The 23,255-nt window shown below is 51.8% G+C and overlaps 1 protein-coding gene across 1 annotated transcript; it reads left to right on the top strand.

Annotated features, from left to right (window-relative positions):
• Window positions 1-22,476: 22,476 nt before the first annotated feature.
• On the top strand, window positions 22,477-22,995 carry LOC135324057 (olfactory receptor 14C36-like; the record flags this gene model as incomplete). The annotated part of the gene is made up of 1 exon (XM_064499492.1): window positions 22,477-22,995. A coding segment is annotated over exon 1 (519 nt), but the record flags the coding sequence as incomplete, so codon positions are not given.
• Window positions 22,996-23,255: the final 260 nt, after the last annotated feature.

The following is a 23,255-nucleotide window of genomic DNA, read 5'->3' as shown; positions in this document are numbered from 1 at the left end:
CCTGCTCAGAGGGGATCCTCAGCACGACTGTGAAGATCTGCACGTAGGACACCACAATGAAAATGAAAAACACAAAGCCTAAACAGGTACTAAACACAATAAGCCCAGCTTCCCTGAGGTAGGATTCTGAGCAGGAGAGCTTGAGGATCTGGGGGATCTAACAGAAGAACTGGTCCACGGTGTTGCCTTGGCAGAGTGGTATGGAAAATGTGCTAGCAGTGTGCAGGAGAGCATTGAGAAAACCACTGGCCCAGGCAGCTGCTGCCATTTGGACACAAGCTCTGCTGCCCATGAGGGTCCCGTAGTGCAGGGGTTTGCAGATGGCAATGTAGCGGTCATAGGCCATGATTGTGGGAAGAGAATACTCTGCTGAAATGAAAATGGCAAAACCTAAGACCTGGGCAGCACATCCCGAGTAGGAAATGGCCCTGGTGTCCCACAGGGAATTGGCCATGGATTTGGGGACAGTGGTGGAGATGGAGCCACGGTCGAGGAGGGAGAGGTTGAGGAGGAAGTACATGGGGGTGTGGAGGTGGTGGTCACAGGCTACAGCTGTGATGATGAGGCCGTTGCCCAGGAGGGCAGCCAGGTAGATGCCCAGGAAGAGAGAGAAGTGCAAGAGCTGCAGCTTCCATGTGTCTGCAAATGGCAGGAGGAGGAACGCATTGAGGGAGCTGCTGTTGGACATTTTGCTCCCTCCAGGCACGTGGGACTGTTAAAGGAAGAAAAGACAGTGACAACTCAGGAGAGACTTCTCCATTCAAATCTCTTTCCCTTTCTCACAGACACCCCCAACACGCACAGTCCCACACACCCACATACACACAAACAGTGCTTTTCTCCTCAGCAGGACCTTGGTTCAGCTCCCTGTCTGGAGCTCCAGTTTGTGCTGGCTGAATGTGCCACGAGGGGTCAGTCCTGCTGTAATGTACAAAGTCTGTTTAACATCTTCACATCCAGTTCTGAGGCATTTTGGTCACAAAAGCAACAGCTTCACTTTGGGGGGGGGGGGGGGACGGGGCTTGTCTGCTTGTTTGTCTGCTCCGCAGGGTAGGAATATGCACCCTCTCCCCTGCTCTCAGTGTGAAGACTAGTGAGGCCTGAGAGGCAAAAGCTCTCCCTGTGCCCTAGGACAGAGACAACACACTGGTCTCCACATCACTCCCATTCCCAGATGCCTTGGCTGTGCACCTGTCTCAGCGGACAATCTCAGCCACAAGTTACTCTTAAAGGAAACTGGCCTGTGCTGACAGTGGTGTCCACTTGCAAAGCACAGATCTCCAAACCCACCTCCCTTTCTCAGCTCAGATATTCCGAGAGTGATGGAGAGGGTGTGACATAGCACATGGCTCCGATGATCAGAAGAAGGACTCCGATGCAGCTCTGACACTGAGGGAGCTCTCAGCACTCATTTTGTAGCCAAAAACACACAGTGCTTGTTTCAGCTGCCCACATACAGCCACCTGCAGCAGCTTTTCCATTTCCTTAGCACCTCTGTGGCTTCTGCATGGGACATTCAGCTGTCACACATGTCCTACAGAAGAGCTGTGCCCTTCTGGAGGGCAGCACACAGCCTGGCAGCACACCCCATGGAGCATCAAGTGTCTTAAAGGTGGGATCTCCTGAAGGACAGTCATCTCATTCCCCATTCCTCTGCTGGGTGAGAGAGGAAGGATGAAGGGGGCTGGCTCATGGGAAAGCATCTGCCCTGCAGGGGCTGGCAGAGAACTTCCTGCACCCCAACCTCACATGAGGTGTCTGGTAGCAGTTTCCTCTCCCTCTCTGACCATCTCTCCGCTGCTAGGAGATGTCCTTGCTGGCAGCTGTTCCTTTGTCCCAACACAGACCCCATCCCACCCACTGTGATCTCAGCTCTGCCCTACAGAAACCTCCAAGCAGCAGGAGACTGCCCAGGGGCATATCTCTGATTGCAGGTGTTAAAGAGCAGACCTGAAAATCTCCAGTGAGATGGGCAAGGTGATGTTGGTGCTGTCTGTAGGCTGAGGAGTGGTGAAGGCACCTGCAAACCTATCCCTCCTTCAGCGTGGTGGTTAAGAAGCTTAGCCCCTTGTTTAAACCTGACTGCTGCATTTCCATTCCCACCATGCAGAGACAAGTGCTATGGAAAACTCCACTCTCAAAATGTCCTCATGGTGAGCTGGAGCTGTGAGCAGCCCTGACCCATGCAGCAGTCGCTTGATGGGAGAATGAACCTGCCCTACCAGGGGTCCCCCCTCTCACCCAGAGCTGCTCCCCACAGCACCATGGGGAGCTTCCCGGGCAGGCTGAGTGCTGACCCTCACAGGCAGCAGAAGCACTTCCCTGGGCACACAGCACCCTGGGGCACAGGGACACTGCTCTGAATTACAGCCCTGCGCAGACCTAGGTGCATTCCCTGGCTTCACATCCCTGCAGCCATCCCTGGGAGAAGGGAGCCAGATGTCCTGCCACTGTGATGGTGTGGCAAAAAATCCCTGCTCTGAAGCATCTCCTCCTCCTCTGCAAAGGAGAAGCCAGCAGAATGATGCTTTAAAACCCTATCAGTCACAGGAAGGGCTGCATTCAGAAGACCTTTCCAGGAAGCTCAGCAGTCTTGCTCTACAGCCAGAGACTTACTGTACAAAGATCTGCGAAGATTGCTCCCACAGTGAGCTCTCCTCTGGCCTCCCACTCCACACTGCCTTGCACTTCTCTCTGCCTTCTCTCATCTCATGTCAGCAGCAGCAGGCAGTGCCCGCAGCCCTGCTGCTCTTGGCAGAGGAGCTGCTCCTGCACACAGCTGTATCTGGGCAGTGCTGCCAGGTTGCCATGAGCTCCCTCCATCCCAGGAGCCTGGCCCATTTTAGGAGCAAAGGCTCGGCTGAAGGCCTGAATTTCTCTGTCCCTTGTGCTCCCTCCTCCTGGGAAATGTTCACTGGAATAAACTGAAATAATCACCTATTGTCCTTTGCGAAAGAGTGGAGAGAGACAGATTGCAACATTGCAGTTTAGTTCATCAGAGGATGGTTATCTATGAGAGGTGGAAATGTCCCACTCCGGAAGGCCCTATTCCCTTCTCATAACTAGGCACACACCTAGATGGGGACAAGAAGGGAGCTCATGAACACATGGTTCAGGTTTTCATTCAGATGAGTCAATCTGGGCATCTCATGCCTGTTTAAAAGCCCCCGGGCTACAGTGGAATTCACATCCCTGCCATGAACTCCACAAACACACCGGAGCTGAGATTCCTCTTCCCAAGTTGAAGTGTGCACAACACAGGGGTCTGCACATTAACTCCTTGTCTACACTCCCATTGCAATCACTGGAGGGGGAGGGTGGGAGTCAGTTAGCTGGTGACACCTGGTGACATTTGAAAAGACAGAGGTGGTCCAAGGCATGTGCAGTATCTGCTTGCTCTGATAGAACAACTGGGAGACCCGCATCCTTCTGGAGCATGAGGTGGGGGCCAGGTGGGGAATTTCCTTGGCCATCTGAAATGACCCCAGATGCCTCCTACAACTAGAGCCCCACTCACTAGGAAGCTGAGACACAAGCAGATTCCAATGTTACAAGCAGCTAATGTAATTCAGTGCAGACACTTAATTTAATGACATAGAAAGAGGCCTGCAGGACCATGTTGGATGCCTGAGGAGTCCAGCACAACCACGTGTTGGAAACTTGCACGGGAGGAGCTGACGGAGGGAAGACCCAGATGCTCAATATGAGTGATCAGTGTACTTCAACTTTATTAGGTGTGGTCTTTCTTTATATAGCACAGGACTAATCAGGCTCATACATATTGCAAAAGCTGAGCTCCTTATTGGTAACAGCAATTTGGTTTACCCAGCAACTTCTGCATTCCATCACCCGCAAGTTCCCAGGACTAATCATTGATAACACCTTGGAGCCAAGGACAATGTGTCCTTGGCTCTAGCTGTTTTTACTCTCATACGGGACTTGGCTCACATCAACTGTGTGCGATATGCACTTAGTTCTGCTTCCTTTAGTTGTTCAATCTTCACATGACCTCTGCCCTCAAGCCAGTCCTCCACAACCACGTCTCTAGCGCATACAGCATGGCACATTCAGGAAAACCATGTGCCTTTGGAGTCGCCGCTGCGCAAGTGCCCCAGGGCATCTTGGGCTTCCTTACCTGTGCCCAAATAAATGAATCCTACCTCTGCCTTTGGGCAGTCTCTACTGTCTGCATCCAAGCGTGCTTCATATACAGGAGAGGCATATCACACCAAGATCTCCGCTCTCGTCTCTGCACTCTCAGACCCTTCCAGCTCTCCTCCCCTGAACCTCCTCTCACCTGCTCAATATGATATGAACAGGGACTGGGCTAATGATGACCTCATGGTCACTAGATCATAGGCTATCCAGGCCAAGGAATTCCTCAGTGGCACCTTGTCCTTCCTGGAGATTAGTTCAAGAAGTCTGTCACAGGTCCAACGGTGCTGCAGCGTAAGCTCAGGCAGCAAACCCCTCTCCTGTCATTCCTGCACAGCCCAGCTCTGTTCCTCCCTGGCCTTGGGCACTGCAGGGTTTGCTCTCTTAGTGGGAACCTCCTTTCACCATTACATTGCCACCTGCTATCCATGACAGCATGTCACCACTTGCAATCAAAGCCTTGGCATACGTGAGGTCCTTGGTAACCTGTTTACCTGTAACAAATCTTCGGTCGGTGCCACAGCTGACGTGCTATATCCAACATATATGCAAACACATGCAGCCTGGGGTGCAGCCAGGAGTAAATGGAGATGCGCAAGCTCTCACAGGACTACCGCATGGTTGCAGAAACTGAGATGTAGTGGGATCACTTGCATGACTGGAGTCCTTCAATGGCAGGGTGCAAGTTCTTCAGGAGAGACCACCAGGGATCATCAGGAGGGGGATGTCCTATGTGCGAAGGGGCAGCTTGGATGTATGGATCTCTTCCATGGGATGGACCAAAGGAGGCAGCTCTGAAGGGCAGAGTTGCTCAGGAAAGCCAGCAGGTCACTCAGGACAGCATCCATCAGGCACAAGTCTGTAAAGCTGGTAGGCATCTCTGGACCCCAGCTTGGCTAAACAGGGAGCTCACACCTGAGATACAGGGCAATAAGGCAGACTGTGGAAAGCGGAAGAAGGCAGAGGCTGCAAAGGAGGAATTTAGAAACATTGTCCAGCAAAGCAGGGATGGTGTTAAGGAAGCCAAAGCTCCTCTGGGACAGAGACACTTGCAGGGGATGTGAAGGACAGGAATAAGAGCTGCTACTGCTTCAGTGACAGTAAAAGAATAAACAAGGAGATGTGGGCTCACTGCTGAATGGGGCAGGGATTCTTGTAAAAGCAAATGTAGTCAGGTGTGGGGAAGTCAAGTCCTTCCTGGCTTCAGCCTTCACCCACAGGGTCTCCTGAGCTGTTGTGCCTCGAGTCAGGAGTCCTGAGGAGAATACGAATGCACAGTGCCTAAGTCTCTAGAACTCAACCCCTAGAAGTCTATGGGACTGGATGGCTGGCATCCATGGACATGGAGAGAGCTGGCTGCTATGACAGCAAGGCTGCTCTCTGTCATCTTTGAAAGGTTGTGAAGATCAGGGGAGGTCCCAGTGAGCAGAAAAAGGAAGCCAGGTAAAGGTGGGGTATGCAGGGGTATACCCCACATCCTGTCCTGTTGGAAAGGCTCATCAGCAGGGCAGAACAACACGTGCATCAGGACAGGCAGAGACCTGACCAGCAGAGGAGTGACCCTGAGGAGAAGGGCCTGGACGTTACGAGCAATGCCATATGAACCGGTGATGCGTGCTCACCACAAATGAGGCCAGCTGCATACAGGACTGCATTAGGAAGAGCATGGCCACCCAGGCAAGGGCACTTCTTATCACCTTCTTGACTCAGCACCAGTGTGGCAAGGTCTGGAACAGTGTGTCGCAGTGTGGGCTGCCCAGTGCTGGAGGAATGGGGAGCAGCTGGAGAGGGCCCAAAGGAGGTCTGCTAAGCTGGGACTGGGGGTCTGAAGCACATGGCCTGTCTGGAGAGGCTAAGGGACCTGGGCTGCTTTAACCTGGTGAAGATGAAAGTAAGGCCAATACAGTCGTTGCCTGTGACTGCCTATGACAGGGTGGTTTCGGAGATGCTGGAGCTTTTCTTGGTAGTGGGAAGCAGCATGAGAAGGAGAAAGAGCCACAAACTGCATCTGGATAGGTTCAGACTGCCCTTCAGGTAACAAGAATGTCACTCGTAGGGTACTGCTGTGGTGCAACAGGACACCCAGAGGGACTCTGTGATCAGCCCCTGGCTTTGTGTTCCAAGCAGCAGCCAGCAAGGACAGAGAGTCCTCAGTACAGGTGGGGAGATCCTGCAGTGAGAGCGAGGTGGGGAAGCAGATTGGGTGTCTACAGTCTGCAGGGAAAGAGACACAGATTTGGGGCAGCCTGTTGTGGAGATGACAGAGGGCAATGTCACGGCAAAAGCCTCCAACAGAACTGAGGTCTTTGTCTTCTTGTCTCTGCCAGCAAGGCCTACAAGAAGATGACATTTCCTTATGGCACTGGGCCTTGTTGTCTTCTCACCCCCAGGGAGCCCAGGAGGTGCCATAGCATGGCCCGGCACTCGGCTTTGTGCACTTCAACCCTCACACTGCCCCCAGGAAGAGCCCTGAGCAACATGTGAGGGAAAGGATCGCCCTACCCAGCAGGTGGCTGTGGGGCTTGGCCATTCTGCTTGATGACACACATCCAGGTTGACTTGGCATCACAGCCACCTGCGCATTGCCTTTGCCTGCCTGCAATCAGGGCCTCCAACTTTCTTGGTAATGGTCCTCAGTGGGACCGATTAACACTCCAGGAAGCTTTGGGACTTGCTTCTGACTTCAACTTCTTGAGAGGTTTGTTCAGTTTCCTCTCAGCATTGGAAGTTCATGGGCTCAGCACCAAATACACCCAAGGGGTCATTAAAATGCAAAACCCCCTGACAATCCATGACTCTTTCCATAACTTTCTTCAGCTCTTCAATTCTTGTGTGGCTAATTGGGGAGGTTTCAGGAGTACATTTAACAAAAGATTTCAATGAGCAGCTTAAAAAAAAAAGAGAGAATTTCTGCTTTTAAAGGTTTATTTTTCAGTTTACAGAGTAAGTGATATCCACATTCCCCAACTGATATTGATCCAGAGCATCTCCTAATGAATCTTCATGTGTAAAACCCCCCAGCATTTTTGATAGGAGACATGTATGGACAACCTTCCTTCTTCCCTCCCCAAGCCTGTCATCAGCCACTGGGGACTTGGATCACTCTTGTTAAAAATCACCACTCCTGTTAAAATCTAACCTTTAATCCACTCAAGTGTGTAGCTGAATGTTACAGCCCATAGGCACCAGTTCCCCCCTGCTTTCCTTAGAGACCTAGCTGCAAACAGGCATGGAAGGATTTGTCTCAATTGTGATCAAGCAAAAATAAAACATGATAGAGTTCAAGTTAGCCAGTCATTTCAACTCATCAGAATGTGCTCAGAGTTTTTTTGAACAGAGAAAAATTTCTTCGCCTTTCCAGGCAGAGCTCAGGTGTCCAACCACAAGCACCCAGTGGCACTTGGAGAGGCCCCAGTGTCTCTGAGGCACCTGCCTGGGCCTGGCAGCTCTCAGAGAGGACTGGCAGGAGACCGGAGCCCCTTGGAGCTGCAGAGGGAGGCTGGGCAGAGGGGACCAGGGCACCTGCAATGGCACCCGACTTCCATGACCGTGTGACTGCATCCCAGCCCAATTCTGAAAATCACTTTCCCTTTCAAGAAAAAAAAAGAAAGAAAGAAAAAGGATCTCCCCAAAAGACCAGTGTATCAAAAAAGCCAAAAAATAAAGGGCAATAAGAACACAAAGCAGTTTCCAAAGCTGAAAAGTGTAACAAAACATACATTTTTTTGCTGTGGATAATTTATTTAATTTCTTGTTTCATTTTTATTGACAGTTTCTAAAGATTTCTTTTTAACAGGGCCTACGCCATTAAAAAAATCTGCTTTTTTGTCTTGCACAAGTCCAGTGACCATCAAACCACTCCCCTCCCAGGATCTTCCTCATTACTCCTTGCTTTTTGCACACAGCAAATCGCACCATGAGGTGTCGAGCTCTCACAAGTAATAGAGGAAAGCAGTTTGATCAGCTTCAAGGAAATGCTCTTTTTATCGATGGCCTAATTTGCACCAATCTCAACATACCTGTCTGACAGCAGCCAGACTCTCTTTTCATTCCCTGCATAGTTAATGAAGTGTGACTCCATTTCAGGTGACAACAGGGATGGGAATTATCTCACCCGATGCCAGACCCCTTCAGTGTAGACGTCTCTGGCTTACCGAGTTGTCTGGACTTCCCTTTCTAGTCAATGGAAAGAAAAAAGTTGTCTCCCTGAGAGGTCTGGAGATGCTTCTCCTGGTGACTGGCTAATGCTCCAAAAAGGTTCCCATAGTTCCTTGGTCACATTTCCCAGCACCACATGGGAACACAGCTACACACGGCATCTCAGGTGGCCATGGCCTCTGTATGTATCTATAAAGGCCTGAATGTAAAGTTCTTGTCATAGGTTGAAATCTATTGAAAAAATAGTTCTATGCAAGAACTGGGAAAAAAAAAATCTTCATTTTCAGAACTTCAAACATTCTTCATCAGTCCTAATGACTGTTTTCTTTCTTTTTTTATTGGCAGCACCATATGCATGCACTAGTGTAATTATGTGAGTGTATATATTTATATATATGTACAGTTATGCATCACAATACACTTCCTGCCAACACTCTGAATGGAAAAACTTTGTTCTGAGAAACTACTGCATTCAAATTGACATGTCTCCTCTCTCTTTTTCTGCCTCTCCGTTCTCTCTTCATCTGCCTAGTCTGTCTTTACAGAGGCCTCGTGGCCCCTCTGCTCTCCAGGGAAGTCTCCTGTGGCATCCTGCCAAGCAGATCCTGAATGAGCTGAAATTGGCTCTCCTGCAGCCCTGGGTCCTCGGTTTTTTGTCTTACTTCTGCACCATCTCAGGATCATTGCAGCCATGGCTGCCCTCAACCTTTACAGCCCCATCTGGTTCTGTTCTGCTTCTGACTGACAGAGTCCAGCCGGTGTTGGCTCATTGGTTGCCTGTGCCAAGAAATTGTTTTCAGCGCCCTCCAGGAATCTCCTGGGCTGCTTGTGCCCAGGCCCACTGCCCTCCCAGCAGATTTCAAGGGGGTGAAACTACCCTGTGAGAACCAGGATCTGGGACCATGAGGCTTCCCCCAGCTGCCTACACAAGGTTTCAGCTGCTTCCCTTCCCTCCTCAGGCAGCTGTTAGCAAACACTCCCAGAATGTCACCCATACTGCTGTGTCCTCTTCTCCTTCCTACAAGGTCTCCACTGGCTCATCACCTGCTCCAAGGCAAAGCCCTGTGCGCTCCAGCCACCCCTTTGCACAGAGCACACCTGCACCTCCTCGCCACCCCAGCCTGCCTTCCTCAGGAGCCCAGTTTCATCCTGCCACATGAGCTGTCCCACCACGTGTGTGTAATTCCACGGGGATAGGGGAGAGGGAGGTGCCAGTAAAGGGACAAGGCTGGGATGTTGAGTGTGGGGCCCAGAAGAGAGGACAACTCAGAGGATGGGTGGGGGAGAACAAGATACAAGTGACACCTCCGCAGTGTTGATGGTGAGGTCACCTCTTGTAGAGGAACCTCGTGGGCTGGGTTCTGGTAGGAGCCATTTTGAGGACAAGAAGAGAATCACACCACCTCTCACCCCATCAGGGATGATATACGGGCAGGAGGTTGGGGAGAGGCAGGCAAAGGGGACATGGCTGCAGTGTTGATGGTGAGGTCACTTCCACTGCAGCAGCCCGATTGGCCCTCAGCAGATGTGCTGGCCAACAGGCACTGTGATGTCACCCAGTGACTCAGAGAGCCCACCCAGCAGAAGTGACAGCCCTGGGGAGGGGAGGGGGTCACACAAGTGACAGGGTCCTGTCTGGGTGCTGATTGTGAGGGCACCTCTGCTGCAGTCACCCCACCAGTCTGCAGCCAGCAGGCAGGCAGGCACAGAATATGGCCTCTCTGCTCAGGACTAGCCCTCTGGAGTGGACCTGCCACCGAGCAGTGCACAGCTCCTCACCTAGGTCTCCTCTGAGCCCAGCGTGCTGCCCCCATGGCCCAGAGACACCATGGACATTATCTGGAGGCTTCCTTTGACAGCTCAACCTTCCCAAAGCAGCGCATGATGCATTATTACCAGCCAGAGGGGATTTTTTAGTGTGCTACCAACAAGCAGCCATCTTGCAGGCTCCAATGTACAGTTTGATGATGGGTGGGCAAGCTGAACTGCACAAGGCCTGCTGGGACAGCCCTGGATCACTCCAGAAGGAACTGACTCTCACTTGCTTTTATCCACACCTCACTGCCAAGAGGGCACCTTTGTCCAAAATAGCCTCAGATCCACACGTGGGATGTCATGTCACAGGGGGTTCACTTGTAAAGAAGAGTCCATGAGTGAGCTAAGACCCAGGCTGTGCCCGAGCTGATCAGGCAGGAGCTTCAGAACCTGCAGGCCTCAACCAGCTCAGTGACACACTGCAAAATGTGCTCAGCTGAGCTGGACACCTGAACTGTCAAGTCACAAATCACTCCCTTAGAGCAGAGAGGAGCATGTGGAAAGGTGAGGAACATAATTCTGAGGGGCCTTGCAAGTTATCTGCACAAAACAACTTCAGCTTTGCAAGCTGATTCTCAGCTCTGACCCCTGAAGTATTTCCTGCTGACTTGCAGGCAAGTGCTTGAGCATCACGACTCACTGTAGTCACTGCACATCTGGGAGAAATGGTTTTAAAGGACAATTATATTCTCAGGAAATACTTTGTCTTTGGAAGTTTTCCTTATTTTGCCCACTTTAAAAGCTAATGAATGTGGCACTGCCACTTGAAAGGGTGCCTCTGAGTGCTCCACTGTGGCAAGACCATTTCCTTGTAAACTGTGTGAGTGAAAAAAGTCCCACGTGATCTAAACTGCTCTCTGAGGCGTCCTGCTGCAAGTCAGCCCCTGGATGTCTTGTTTCAGAGCCCAGGGCAGTTTGAAGGGTGCAGCACAAAGCCCTGAAGCAGTGAGGCCTTCTGCAGGAAGAGCTCAAGATCCCCTCTATAATTCACTGGATTGGAGGGGCGTTAATTGGATGGTTAAGTAAGGGCTAACTGGGGGATACTACCTCATTTTTAGCAAAGGGTTTCTAGGGTCCTGTCACATGAGAAGAAAAGAGTGTCTGCACCAATTAGGTATACAGGCAGTATCCTCCCTTAGCCTTTGCTAATACGAGAGGGAGGCAACTGCTATGCCTCTCGCCTAAAAAAACACTTGTGGTTGGACAGATCCCAGAAGTGATAACTTCAAAAATCTCCAACAAGGAACCCTTTCTGAAAGATGACCTCTTGCACTGCAAATACTCTAAGCAGCATACTTCTAGGTATTTCACAGTCTGTGTGGCATTATCTGGCTGCAGATCCTGGCAAGAGCTGAGGAAACTCCAGGCCTGAACCTCAGTGCACAGAAGGCAGCAGGCTGCCAGCATCCCTGGCTCTCGCCACCAGGGCAGCCTGGGCCCTGCAAGCAAAGTCACCTCCTCACCTCCAAGGGCTCCCCAGCTCCCCAGCCTGGCGGCACTCCCCACGCACAGCACTGCTCTCTCCAGACACCTCCTCCCGTGACAAGCACCAAGACACTGGGTCCACCACCCATTCCCAGCACAGGGCACCCCACCACTGTGACACACAGCACCCCCACCCCTCGCCTCACAGAGGGTTCCCAGCCAACACGTGCCTCTGCAGCAGGGATGTAAAGGGCACTCAACCAGACATGGCAGCAGCCAGGGCTCCCTCAGTGGCTCTAAAGCACACAAAGGCCATCTCTCCCTCCCTTCATTTCATTTCTATTCCTCCAAGGCCTTGCAACAGCACTTCCTTTGAACAGCCAGTCACAGCCCTGGGTTCCTGGTCACATCCCACCTCCAGTAATCAAGGAACAGAGATACCGTTCATATTTTGGGGAAAAATCTCAGAAGTCTCCTGGTGTCTTGATTGGGCAGAATTTTCTGCAGCACACAGACACTGGAAATCAGAGATTACTACTGTCACTGCTCACCCCAGCTCTTAATTCATTTAGCGGCATAAAAATTCTGGCTGGACTCCCTCATCGACTGCTGGAGGGTTGTAAGCCGATACTCAGGAAGCAGTACAAAGTCAAACTCCATGTCTGTGTTTACAGCCAGGTGCCTGCTGCAGGCCTATGTGCTGCTGGGACAGGAGTGACCTCCAAATAGTTCCCAGCCCCAGGGCAGGGCCGGGCAGGGCAGAGCAGGGCCCTCTGGCCCCTGAGGCAGCCCCGGGGCTCGGCAGCCCTCGCGCTGCACCTGGCGGGGCTGGGACGTGGCCAGGCAGGGGCTGCTCTCTGCGGGGCTGGGCTGGGCCCCGGTGCGTTGCTCCACAGGGCTGAGGAGCCCCGGGGCCCCGGGACAGCCAGGGCCAGAGCAGCTCTGGGCCTGCCGGTGCTGGGCAGCAGAGCTGTGGGTCTGGGAGGGGGTGGGGGAGATGTCCCTGCTGGGCTGCCCCCAGCACTGCCCCCCATGGCTCAGAGAAACAGGCTTGGGGTCAGCAGGGACTTGTGGAGTGGTGATGGCACCCCCACCTCTTCCCAAGCTGCTCCCCCAAACAGGCTGTCTTTTGGGTGCAGAGGTTGGACCCCATTTGCAGGAGGACAGGGGCTGTGGCCATTGGAGGACAACATCTCTGAGCCCAAAACATGCTCTGCCAGGTTGGTAGCATCAGAGGATCCATGGAGAAGGAACAGAGGTTCTCCCAAACAAGTAGACTACTAGGATTTATTACAAGGTGAAGGATCCATTTCCAGCAAGGGCATTTCCAGAAGGCTCTTGAGAGCTCCACGGAACTGCAGGCCACCCCAGCCTCTGGGATACAGGACCCCTTACCTCTCAGAGCCAGATCCCAAAGGGGGACCCACTCCCAGGGAAACCTGGCCATGGATTGCCCCCACCCCCACAGGATCCTTGGGGCTCATGGCCGAGCCCCGGGACCCAGGAGTCCGGGCTGCCACATTGTCCCCCACAGCCAGTCAGGACTCTACAATAGGGCTCTTTTGGCAACCCCCAACCCTGTGCAGCCACTTGCACAGCCCGGGATCCACAGCTCTATTTACAGTTAATGGTCTCTCTGCGACCCCTCAAGCAGGAGCTCCCAAAGCCCTTACCCTCAGTGGAGAGCCGCAGGAGCACTGGGAACAAGGAACTGCAGTCTGGGCTGATGGTGGTGGTCCATCAGTCCTCCATCTCGCTTGTCCTCTTGCTCTCAGCTCGCCTCTAAGACGAGGAGGAAGAACGCTCTTCCCATCTCGTTACACAAAAATCTCTGATGGGTCTCTCTCTGCCTGTCGGTGAGGGGCCCCAGCGTGGCTCCCATCCCCTCTCCTTGCCACGGAGTGGCTCCAAAGGGCAGTGGCAGGCAGCACTTGAGCAGTTCCCAGCAGTGAGCAGGCTTTGCAGGGAAGTGAGGGTACCTCTGTGTGAGGTGGCACATCCCACTGTGACCTCAGCTCGTGTCATCAGGGGGCTCAGGAGGTCACCGCCATGGAGATGGCACAGTCAGGGAGAGAGCAGAGAGATTTCCCCTCACATCCTGGAAAGCCGTCACCTCCCTTCACCCCGGTTATTTTCCAGAACTTGCTGATAAATCCTTCAGGGATGTCTCCAGATGGTGCCAAAGGCTGTGAAATATCTCAAATGGGGCACTAGAGAAGTCACTTCTGCAACCCCGCACTGACAGGTCTCTGCAGAGGGCACACTAGTGTGGGAATCCAGGGCTTCAGGGCTGGTTTAAGGTTTGTCATTTTTCAGAGCCAGGGTCAAAGTCATGTGGGATGAAACAGCACAAAGTGCAGCCATTTGCTGAAATGCTTTGGTGAGCTTCAAAACTGGTTTCTGCTGTGGTTTCCTCTTTTTGTCAAAGTAGGATGTAGGATCATATGGGACAGGACATGGCCTTCCTCCTCTAGGCACCAAAGTTTTTAAAAGTCCTCAGCAAGATTTCTCCATGTGCAGTGCTTAAGATGGAGAGAATATGTCAGAGAAGCGCAAACGTGCCCTTAATGCACATCATCCAGGGGGCTTTCTCCAGGACCTTGCTCCCTGCCATGGGTCAGCCCAGGTAGCAAATTTGGGGATTTCCCATTTCCCATGACTTTTGCCCTGCTTTCCTTTTGGCTGAGCCTGGGGAAAGCTGTTTCTCATCTTTGATGTGAGTTGGTCCATGGGCTTTTCTGTGTCACCTCAGGTAGTGCTTCTCCCTTGGGTACATTCCCTGGCACCCTGGACCCCCATCCAGGACACTGTCTCACTTGGAGGCTCTACAGCCCTGGCACCCTGGATCACTCCCTGGATCACCCACATTTCTGACCCTGGGCATCTCAGGACATGCCCACGCACTGCAGGGCTGTTGTCCAGGCTCTGGTGCAGAGCCTGTAAGGCAGTGCAATGCCTCAGGACCTGCATTTGGGATCATTCAGAAATCTGTGAGATGACCAGCTCCCACCTCTGCAAATCTTGCAGAAGGAAGACTCCATCCCCCTTGAATACTCTCAGAGATGTTGCTTTCCAAGTCACTGCAAAAGGAAGGACTCCTTTACTTCTTTGGGTTGCTTATCCAGCCTGTGGCACCCACTCTGTGATGCTGTGAGCCCAGCTGTGCACCCTGAGGTCTCTGTCCTTTCTCTGCCCTGTCTCCTGGGTGTCTGCCCAAAGTCTTACCAATGCACCAGGGCCATGGGAAGTGTTGCTTTAGAGAGCTCCCTTGAAGCTGGGACATGTCATGGAGCTGGAGGCCTGATGGAGGCTAGTCTGGAACGTGGCCATGCCCCCACACCCCCTCCTGCTCCTGGTCCGAGGCTCCAGGGAGGTCTCTGGGGAGAGCAGTGGATTTGGTGTGGGTGGGCTGGGTTTCCCTTGACATGCCTGAGTCCTGCCTGGGTTGCTCTGGGTGCCCTGGAAAATCCCTCTTCTCCAGGGGCTTGCCTCAAGGCTTTTCCAGACTTTTGTACAGAAACACAGCCTGGTCCAAGATCCCCAAGAGCAGCACAGCCCCCAGCATGGTGCAGGACCACCAGGAGCTGTGTGGCACTCTCCTCCTTTTCCACATGTCCTGATTACATTAACAATTTCTAACATCCCCTTTACAGCACACTATCTGGACAGTGTAACACTGTAACTCCTTCCATTACTCTTTGTTCATTCCCATATCACACTGTTGATTTGCATTGTGGGGAGTTTAAAGCTTGCTCCATCATTCAGTACTTTGTTCCTCTGGGCAAGTACTTCATTCTGTTTCTATCTAGCATTTCCTGTCCATTCAAAACATTTCTAGCCAGGCTATCCCTTGTGGAAAGGGGACCTCATTGGAGGCAGCTTGGACTTAGCATACAGTTCAGGAGTGTAATTATCTTTAAGGAACTATATCAAGCTTTATTTTTTCTCTTGCAATTAAGAAAAATCCTTGTGTGTCTATTTGCAGCTAGTTCTCTAAGGCAAGCAGGTGGGAACTGGGACATATGAGATGCAACATTCAGCTACAGGCTTCAGTGGAATAAGAGTAGCTTTTAACCAGAGTGATACAAGTCCCAGGTGGCTGATGAGGGAAATGGCAGGGCTGGGAAGATGGGGAGGAAGTTTGTCCATGCAGTGTGTGACCTCTGGGACACTTCTTTTCCTACATGTCCAGACCACTAAGAGACACCCTTTGATAGCAATTGGAGAATGTTGCTGTCACTTATTCTGAAAGCTGGATAATAATAATAATAATAACAGTCATTGTAGTAACAATAATAATACCTTTAAAAGCAGAAATACTTCTATATTTTTGAAGTCTCCACCTTTCAGCTACACTCCTGAAACCTCTCCATTTAGCCATGCAAGACTTGAGGAAAATTATACAGAGAGACATGGTTCATCAGGGCTTTTTGCATCGTAATGAGCCCCATGGTGTATTTGGTGCTGAGTCCATGAACCTCAGCTATTGCAAGGAGATGGAGCAAAATGTTCAAGTCAAAGTCAGAAGCAAATCCCAAACTTTTGCAGAGTGTTAATAGATCCCACTGAGGGCCATTAGCAGCAAAGACTCACTGGGGGCTGATTAGAGCAGAAAATTGTAATCACTGATTACAGGCAGGCAAAGGAAATGTGCAGGTGGCTCTGACATCATGTTAACCCTTGGTGTGTTTTTCAACAAAACATCCAAGCATGGACACTGAGAGCCTGGGAAGGGAGATCCTTTCCCCTACATGTTTTCCATGGCTCTTCCTGGGGGCAGTATGCACGTTGGGGTGTGCAATGTTGAATGCAGGAGAATGACATGAGACCTCCTGGGCTCCGCAAGGGGACAGTGAGGCCCTGGTGTCTACTCATAGGCCTCAGTGGCAGAGACAGCAACCATAGGGGACAAAGACATCAGGTCTGTCGGAGGCTTTCAGCCTGTTTCAGGCAGTTGGCCTTCCTTGCTGCCCGAGCACACTACTGTCTGACTAACTTGCACACTAACTGATGTGCAAGTATACTGTGGGATAAAGTGTCAAAAGCCTTCCTAAAGCCAAGATAAATGACATTCACTGTTCTCCATTCATCCACAAACACAGTTCTTTTAACACAGAAGGCCATCAGGTTGGTGAGGCATCATATCCTATGAGTAAGTCTATGCTGGCTGTTACCAGTCACCTTCTTCTCCTTTGTTTACATAGAAATGGGATCAGAGAAGACTCGGTCCATGACACTCTCCTGACCAAAGTGAGGCTGAACGGCCTGTAGTTCCCCACGTTGTCCTCGTGGCCTCTTTTGAAGATGGATGCAACACTGGCCTTCCTCTAGTCATTGGGACCTCCCTGAGTCTCCACAGCTTTCCAAGATGATCGAGAGAGGCCTTGCTAGATAGGCCAGCTCTCTCAGCACCCTTAGCTGCAGCTCATCCAATCCCATAGACCTGTGTTCTTGCAAATCATTCCTGACTCAACCCTCAGGCACTGCTGGTTGTTTTTCTCCTTGGAAATCCTGAACTCTAAGCACAATGGCCTGGGAGACCTTCTTGGTGGAGGCTGAAGCAAAGGCATTGAGTTCCCCAGACCTATCTGCATCTGCTGTTACCAGATTCCCTGCCCCATTCAGCCATGGGCTCACATTTTCCTTGTTTATGCTTTTCCTGTTTCTGAAGGAGTAGCAGATCATCTTTGTGCCTTTGACATCCCTTGAAAGCATCAATATTAGAGGAGCTTTGGCTTTCCTAACTGCTTCCGCACTTCCCTGGACACAATTTCTAAATTCCCCCTTGGCAGCCTCTCCCTTCTGCCCATTCCTGTGTGCTGCCTTTTTGTACTGTTGTTCAGTTGTGCATTTAGCCAGCCTGTCTCCTGAGATGTCTGCTTGTTCTCCTGGGTATCAGTTTGGGCTATTCTTGAGCTTGGAGGAGGCTGTCCTTAAAGACCTGCCAGCTGTCCTTAAAGACCTGCCAGCTGTCCTGAGCTCCTTTGCCCTTCAGAGCTGCCTCCCATGGGATTCCTCAACCAGTCTCCCCAGTAGGACCAGGTCTGCTCTTCTGACCTCCAGAGTCTGGACTCTGCTACTCTTCTTTTTCACTCCCCTCAGGAGCAGGGGCTCCACCACCTCGTGGCCCCTGAACCCAAGGCCGACACTGATTGTCACATCCCTGGTCAGTTCTTCCTTGTTTGCAGGTTCCAGGTCCAGGAAGGTGTCACCGTTGATGACCTATCTGGCTTAGCTGTGCTCAGAAGTTGTCCCCCACACCCTCCCGAATCCTCTTGTACTCTTTCTACCCTGCTGCATTGCCCTCCCAGGGAATGACAGGGAGACTGAAGTCTCCCCATAGGAACCGGGGTCTGTGATCCACAGACTGCCTCAGGTTGCCTAATGTTGCTTTTGTAGTTCTGCAACAGCTTGTGCATCTCCCCTTCCTCTTGTTTTCTGGCCCAGGCTTTGGGCATTTGTGTGTATTTGGGCTGCAGAACCTCAGCTGTGGCACCAGGGCTGAGCGCAGCATTGTTGCTGTGAAGCCTGTTCCAAATAACAAAAGACACCGTGTATGCAAAGGCCAAAGTTCAGCACAAAGACCTGCCAGCATAGATAGCAGATGGCAATGCAATGATGATATGAGGCACTGACTAAGAGAGCAAACCCTGCAGTACTCAAGGGCAGAGAGAACCAGAGCTGGGCCATGCAGCCATGGCAGGAGAGGTGTTTGGTGCCTGAGCTGAGTCTGTAGCATCTGTGCCCAAGGTGACTTTGTGGCACCCTGGGGCCTGTGACGGAGGTGACTGGATGTCCAGGAAGGACAAGGTGCCCCTGAGAAAGTCCCTGGCCCTGAACAGCCTGCATACCAGCCAGCTGAATCATTAGCCCAGTCCTTGTTCATATCATTGGGAATCACATAAGGCTTAGGGAGAGGAAAACGAGCAGTTTTTGAGAGTCTAGGCATACACACGGAGACCTTGGTGTGATGTGCCTTCCATCTTTGCAGCATGCTCAGATGTAGGTGGCATGGACTTTGCCTAAAGGCAGTGGTGGGGATCCATTGTCTGGGCACAGGTAGGAAACCCAAGATGCCCTGGGGCACTTGCCCAGCAACCACTCCAAAAGGGCCTGGTCTTCCTTTAGATGCCATGCTGTACCTGCTAGATGTAGCTAGCATGGTGGTTCTGCTGGACACCGCATGCATTTGACAGCCCTGCAGGCCTCTTGTCATTGCATTAAATCAAGTGTCTGCCCTGAATTACATGAGCTATTTGCAATGTGGAGATCTGCATATATTTCAGCTCCAGCGTGAGGGGAACTCTTGCAGTAGTAGACATCGTGTCATTTCAGATTCTCCACCTGGCCCCTAGCTGATGCTCCAGAAGGATGTGGGTCTCCTAGTTGCTCCATCAGAGCAAGGGACACTGGCACACTTGTTGGGCCACCTCTGGCACCTCAAATGTCCAAAAGTGTGTGTGTGTAAACAACTGATGCCCACCCTTCATCTCCATTGATCACAGTGGGAGCTTGGGCAAGGAGATTGCCTGCAGACACCCATTTTATGCACACCAAAACCTGGGCAAGGGGAATCCCACCTCCTGTGCGTTTGTGGAGTGCACGGGAGGCTGAATGCCAGTCCATCCCAAGGGGCTTCTCAATGGGCATTAGATGCATTGATTTCTTCCTCTAAATGTGTCCCTGCAGCACAAGCCAATGAACTGGCTTCTTGTCTTTTGCAGGTGTCCTGTCTTCTTCTGAGATGGGAGCAGGGCCTTCTAGAGTGAGACATTTCCACCTCTCTCAGATAACCATCCTCTGGTGAAAGCAACTGCAATCCTGAAATCAGTCTCTCTCCACTGTTTAGGGAGGGACCATCGGTGATTATTTTAGTCAACTTCAATGGACATTTCCTTGGGTGACCCTGCTGCCTTTCAGGAACTGTCAGCCTTGGAGCCCCAGGAACATCTCAAGGATGCACAGGGCACAGAGCAAGTCACGTCTTCATCTGGGCCTCTGCTCCTGAGCTGGGCCTGGCTCCTGGGACTGCAGGAGCCCATGGCAACCTGGCAGGTGCTGCAGAGAGCTCTGTCCTGATGCAGCTGCTCTTAAAGGAGCAGCAAGACTCAGGGTGCTGCCTGTAGGTGCCAAGATGAGATGAGTGACGCAGAAGTTAAAGGCAGTCAGGAACAGGAGGACGGCTGAGAGCCTACTGTGAGGAGAAATCTTCACCGCCCTTGACACAGTAAGTCTCTGGCTGCAGGCAATGCTGTGGTTCCTGGCAGTTTCTTCTGCAGCTGGCACCTTCCACAGCTGAGAGGGTCTGTCAGGGCAGCTCTCCCAGCTTCTCCTGTTTGGAGCAGGTGGTGCTTTAGAGTGAGATTCCTACACCGTCAGATTGACAGGGCATCACAGCTACTTTCTTCAGGGGGTGGTGCAGGGTTGTGAAGCCAGGGAGGGCATCCAGGTCTGCCCAGTGCCGCATTTCAGAGCAGTGTCCCTGCACCCCAGGGTGCTGTGTGCCCGAAGCAGTGACTCTGCTGCCTGCGAGGGTCAGCACTCAGCCTGCCCAGGGAGCTTCCTATGGTGCTGCAGGGAGAAGCTGTGGGTGGAAGGAGCGACCTGCATCAGGGCAAGTTCATTCTCCTGTTGAGAGGGTGCTGCATGAGTCAGGGCTGCTCTCAGCTCCAGCTCACCCCCAGGACATTTTCTGAAGGGACTTTTCCAGAGGAAGGTATATGCTGGTCACACCTGCGAAGGGCAGAGCTTTCCTGCATGAGTCTGTGCTTAATCTCCCCATCCTTTGACAGGGCTGCAATGGAAACACAGTTGTTTAGTTCAGACAAGTAACTGCAACTACTGACCTGTTTCACAGAGAGATCAAAAAGTCTGCAAGGAACCTCAGCAAATCCCTTCAGCCACCCCTCTGCCTACAAGCAGCACCACCATAATCTTTATTAGCCTCCTCAGGGTTGGTCTGAGCTGCTCCTTAGCACCTGCAGACCTGAAGGTATCTGCCCCTGGGACAGTGCAAGGCAGCAGCACTATGATGCATGAAAGAGAGGAAACTTCTCACAGGAAAGGCTGTGGGAGGGTGGATGTGGGCAATTCCCTGACACTTTCTGCAATGCAGATGCCTTCCCCTGAGCCAGCCCCTGTGTCTCCTCTGCCACCCAGCAGAGCCTCTGCCCTCAAGGCCACAGCATCCAGGGCAGGAGTCACCTCCTTTGCAGTCCAGCCTCCAGGAGAGCAGATGTGTCTCTCCTGTACGTGCCCATTTTACCACTGCCTGACAGAGGGGCTGAGAGCAAAACCTCCTCTGCAGGGGGATGTGCACAGCTGAGTAAGATGCAGGCTTTCCTGCGTGCCCATCTGGAGGTGTTTGCATGGGAGCGAGGGGTCCAAGACCCCTTCTAGCCTGTGGGTCTTTGGGCCATGCAGTCTGTAGGGCTGGGGAATGTGCCAAGTCTCCCTAAGGAGACATCCTCTTTTGGGCAATGCACTAACCCAAACACTTTTGCCCCTCCGGATTCTCTAGTAATGGAAAAAGCCAAGGATTTATATCCATTAAGTATATGTGCTCCATGTGTGGTGAGAAACTGCCCCCTCACCACACCCCCAAATACATGTTGCTGTTTGCTATCGCCATGTAGCCAGTGTGGCAGAGCATCTGGTGAGAGCTAAGGGACTGGAGTTACAGATGAGTTTCAAATATGAAAAACCAGTTTTGTTCTGGAGTCACACTTGTGGTTGGGCTGGGTACCAGGGCTAGGCTTGTGTGCATACCCCGAACACTTCAGTCATTAGCTCCTTGCCTGGCCCAAGAATTTCCTGGACGGTCGTCTGCATAGATGGGAGAATAGGTTGTCCTGAGACAATGGACTGCCTTGAAACTAAGTGATTTTGACTGGACCTAGGCAATTAAGTATTTGACTGAGAGTTATGGCAGCCCTGCAGGTGGGAATTTCTGGAGGTTGTAGAAATTCCCCCGTGGCAAATCCTGCTGTGTCTAGTTCAATTTGTATCCCAAAATGTGTTGATAAAGATCCTGGGTGGAGTGTCCCAAAGTGTCCTTGCTGCAAAAGTGATCAGATTGTGCACAGCTAAGACATTTGTAAAGAGTCAAATACAAAGTGTTTCTGCAGTAATTGTCGCATACGCTGAGGTTAAGGTGTATCAGTAGCAATGAATTATGCATGTGCTGGGTGGTCACATGGGTCCCCAGCCAACTGGATTAGAGCTGAGCCAAACAGGAGTTCAGGAGTCTCAGCTAATCCAGCTGACAGCACTGCAAGGAGACACTGTCACTGCACAATGACTGATCATCTTGTTTTGATGATTTGATTCTGAATGTCTGTGTAACAAGCAGGGCTGACTCCTCTGGAGCCCATGGACAGAGGACCCGGCTCCTCCTGGCAGACTCAGAAAGCAGAGACCAGAGCAGAAGTAAAGGAAGTGAAGGAAGGTCGTCCTGGTAAGGAGAAAGGAAATGTGGGGAGTTGCTCTGAGAAATGCTGTGGGTTTTGTTCAAAGTCAGTCCTAACTTGTCAATGTCTTTTCCTCCCTGGGCATTCTCCCACAGCCCAGAGGCAGCAAATGTCCAACAGCAGCTCCCTCAATGAGTTCCTCCTCCTGGCATCTGCAGACACACAGGAGCTGCAGCTTTTGCACTTCTCGCTCTTCCTGGGCATCTACCTGGCTGCCCTCCTGGGCAACGGCCTCATCATCACAGCTGTAGCCTGTGACCACCGCCTCCACACCCCCATGTACTTCTTCCTCCTCAACCTCTCCCTCCTCGACCTTGGCTCCATCTCCACCACTGTCCCCAAATCCATGGCCAATTCCCTGTGGAACACCAGGGCCATTTCCTACTCAGGATGTGCTACCCAAGTCTTTTTCTTTGTCTTCTTTATTTCAGCAGAATATTTCCTTCTTACTACCATGGCTTATGACCGCTTCATTGCCATCTGCAGACCCCTGCACTACGGCACCATCATGGACAGCAGAGCTTGTGTCAAAATGGCAGCAGCTGCCTGGGCCAGTGGTTTTCTCTATGCTCTCCTGCACACTGGGAACACATTTTCAATACCACTCTGCCAAGGCAACACAGTGGAGCAGTTCTTCTGTGAAATTCCCCAGATCCTCAAGCTCTCCTGCTCAGATGCCTACCTCAGGGAAGTTGGGGTTCTTGTGGCTAGTGGCTGTTTATTCTTTGGGTGTTTCATTTTCATTGTGCTGTCCTACGTGCAGATCTTCACAGTCGTGCTGAGGATCCCCTCTGAGCAGGGCCGGCACAAAGCCTTTTCCATGTGCCTCCCGCACCTGGCCGTGGTCTCCCTGTTTGTCAGCACCTCATTTTTTGCCTACCTGAAGCCCCCCTCCCTCTCCTCCCCAGCTGTGGATCTGGTGGTGGCTGCTCTGTACTCGGTGGTGCCTCCAGCGGTGAACCCCCTCATCTACAGCATGAGGAACAAGGAGCTCAAGGAGGCACTGAGGAAATTGATTCAAGTGGTACTAGTTCAGCAGCAATGAGCTGTCCGTCCCTCTTCAGAGGTGATTTCTGATTTTCTCAGACAAGTTTTGTGCTTTGGGCATTCTCCTTGTGATAATCATGTTTGTACAGAAGTGTTTCAATGCATCCCACTTCTCCAGAGATAAAAACCACATCTTTCTGACCCAAAGGCCTTCTGTAAATGTGTCTGTCAGAGTGTCAGAGGTGG

This window comes from Dromaius novaehollandiae, chromosome 30 (genome assembly GCF_036370855.1).
Source record: "Dromaius novaehollandiae isolate bDroNov1 chromosome 30, bDroNov1.hap1, whole genome shotgun sequence".
NCBI lineage: Eukaryota > Metazoa > Chordata > Aves > Casuariiformes > Dromaiidae > Dromaius > Dromaius novaehollandiae.
This window is presented reverse-complemented; position numbering and strand designations above follow the sequence as displayed.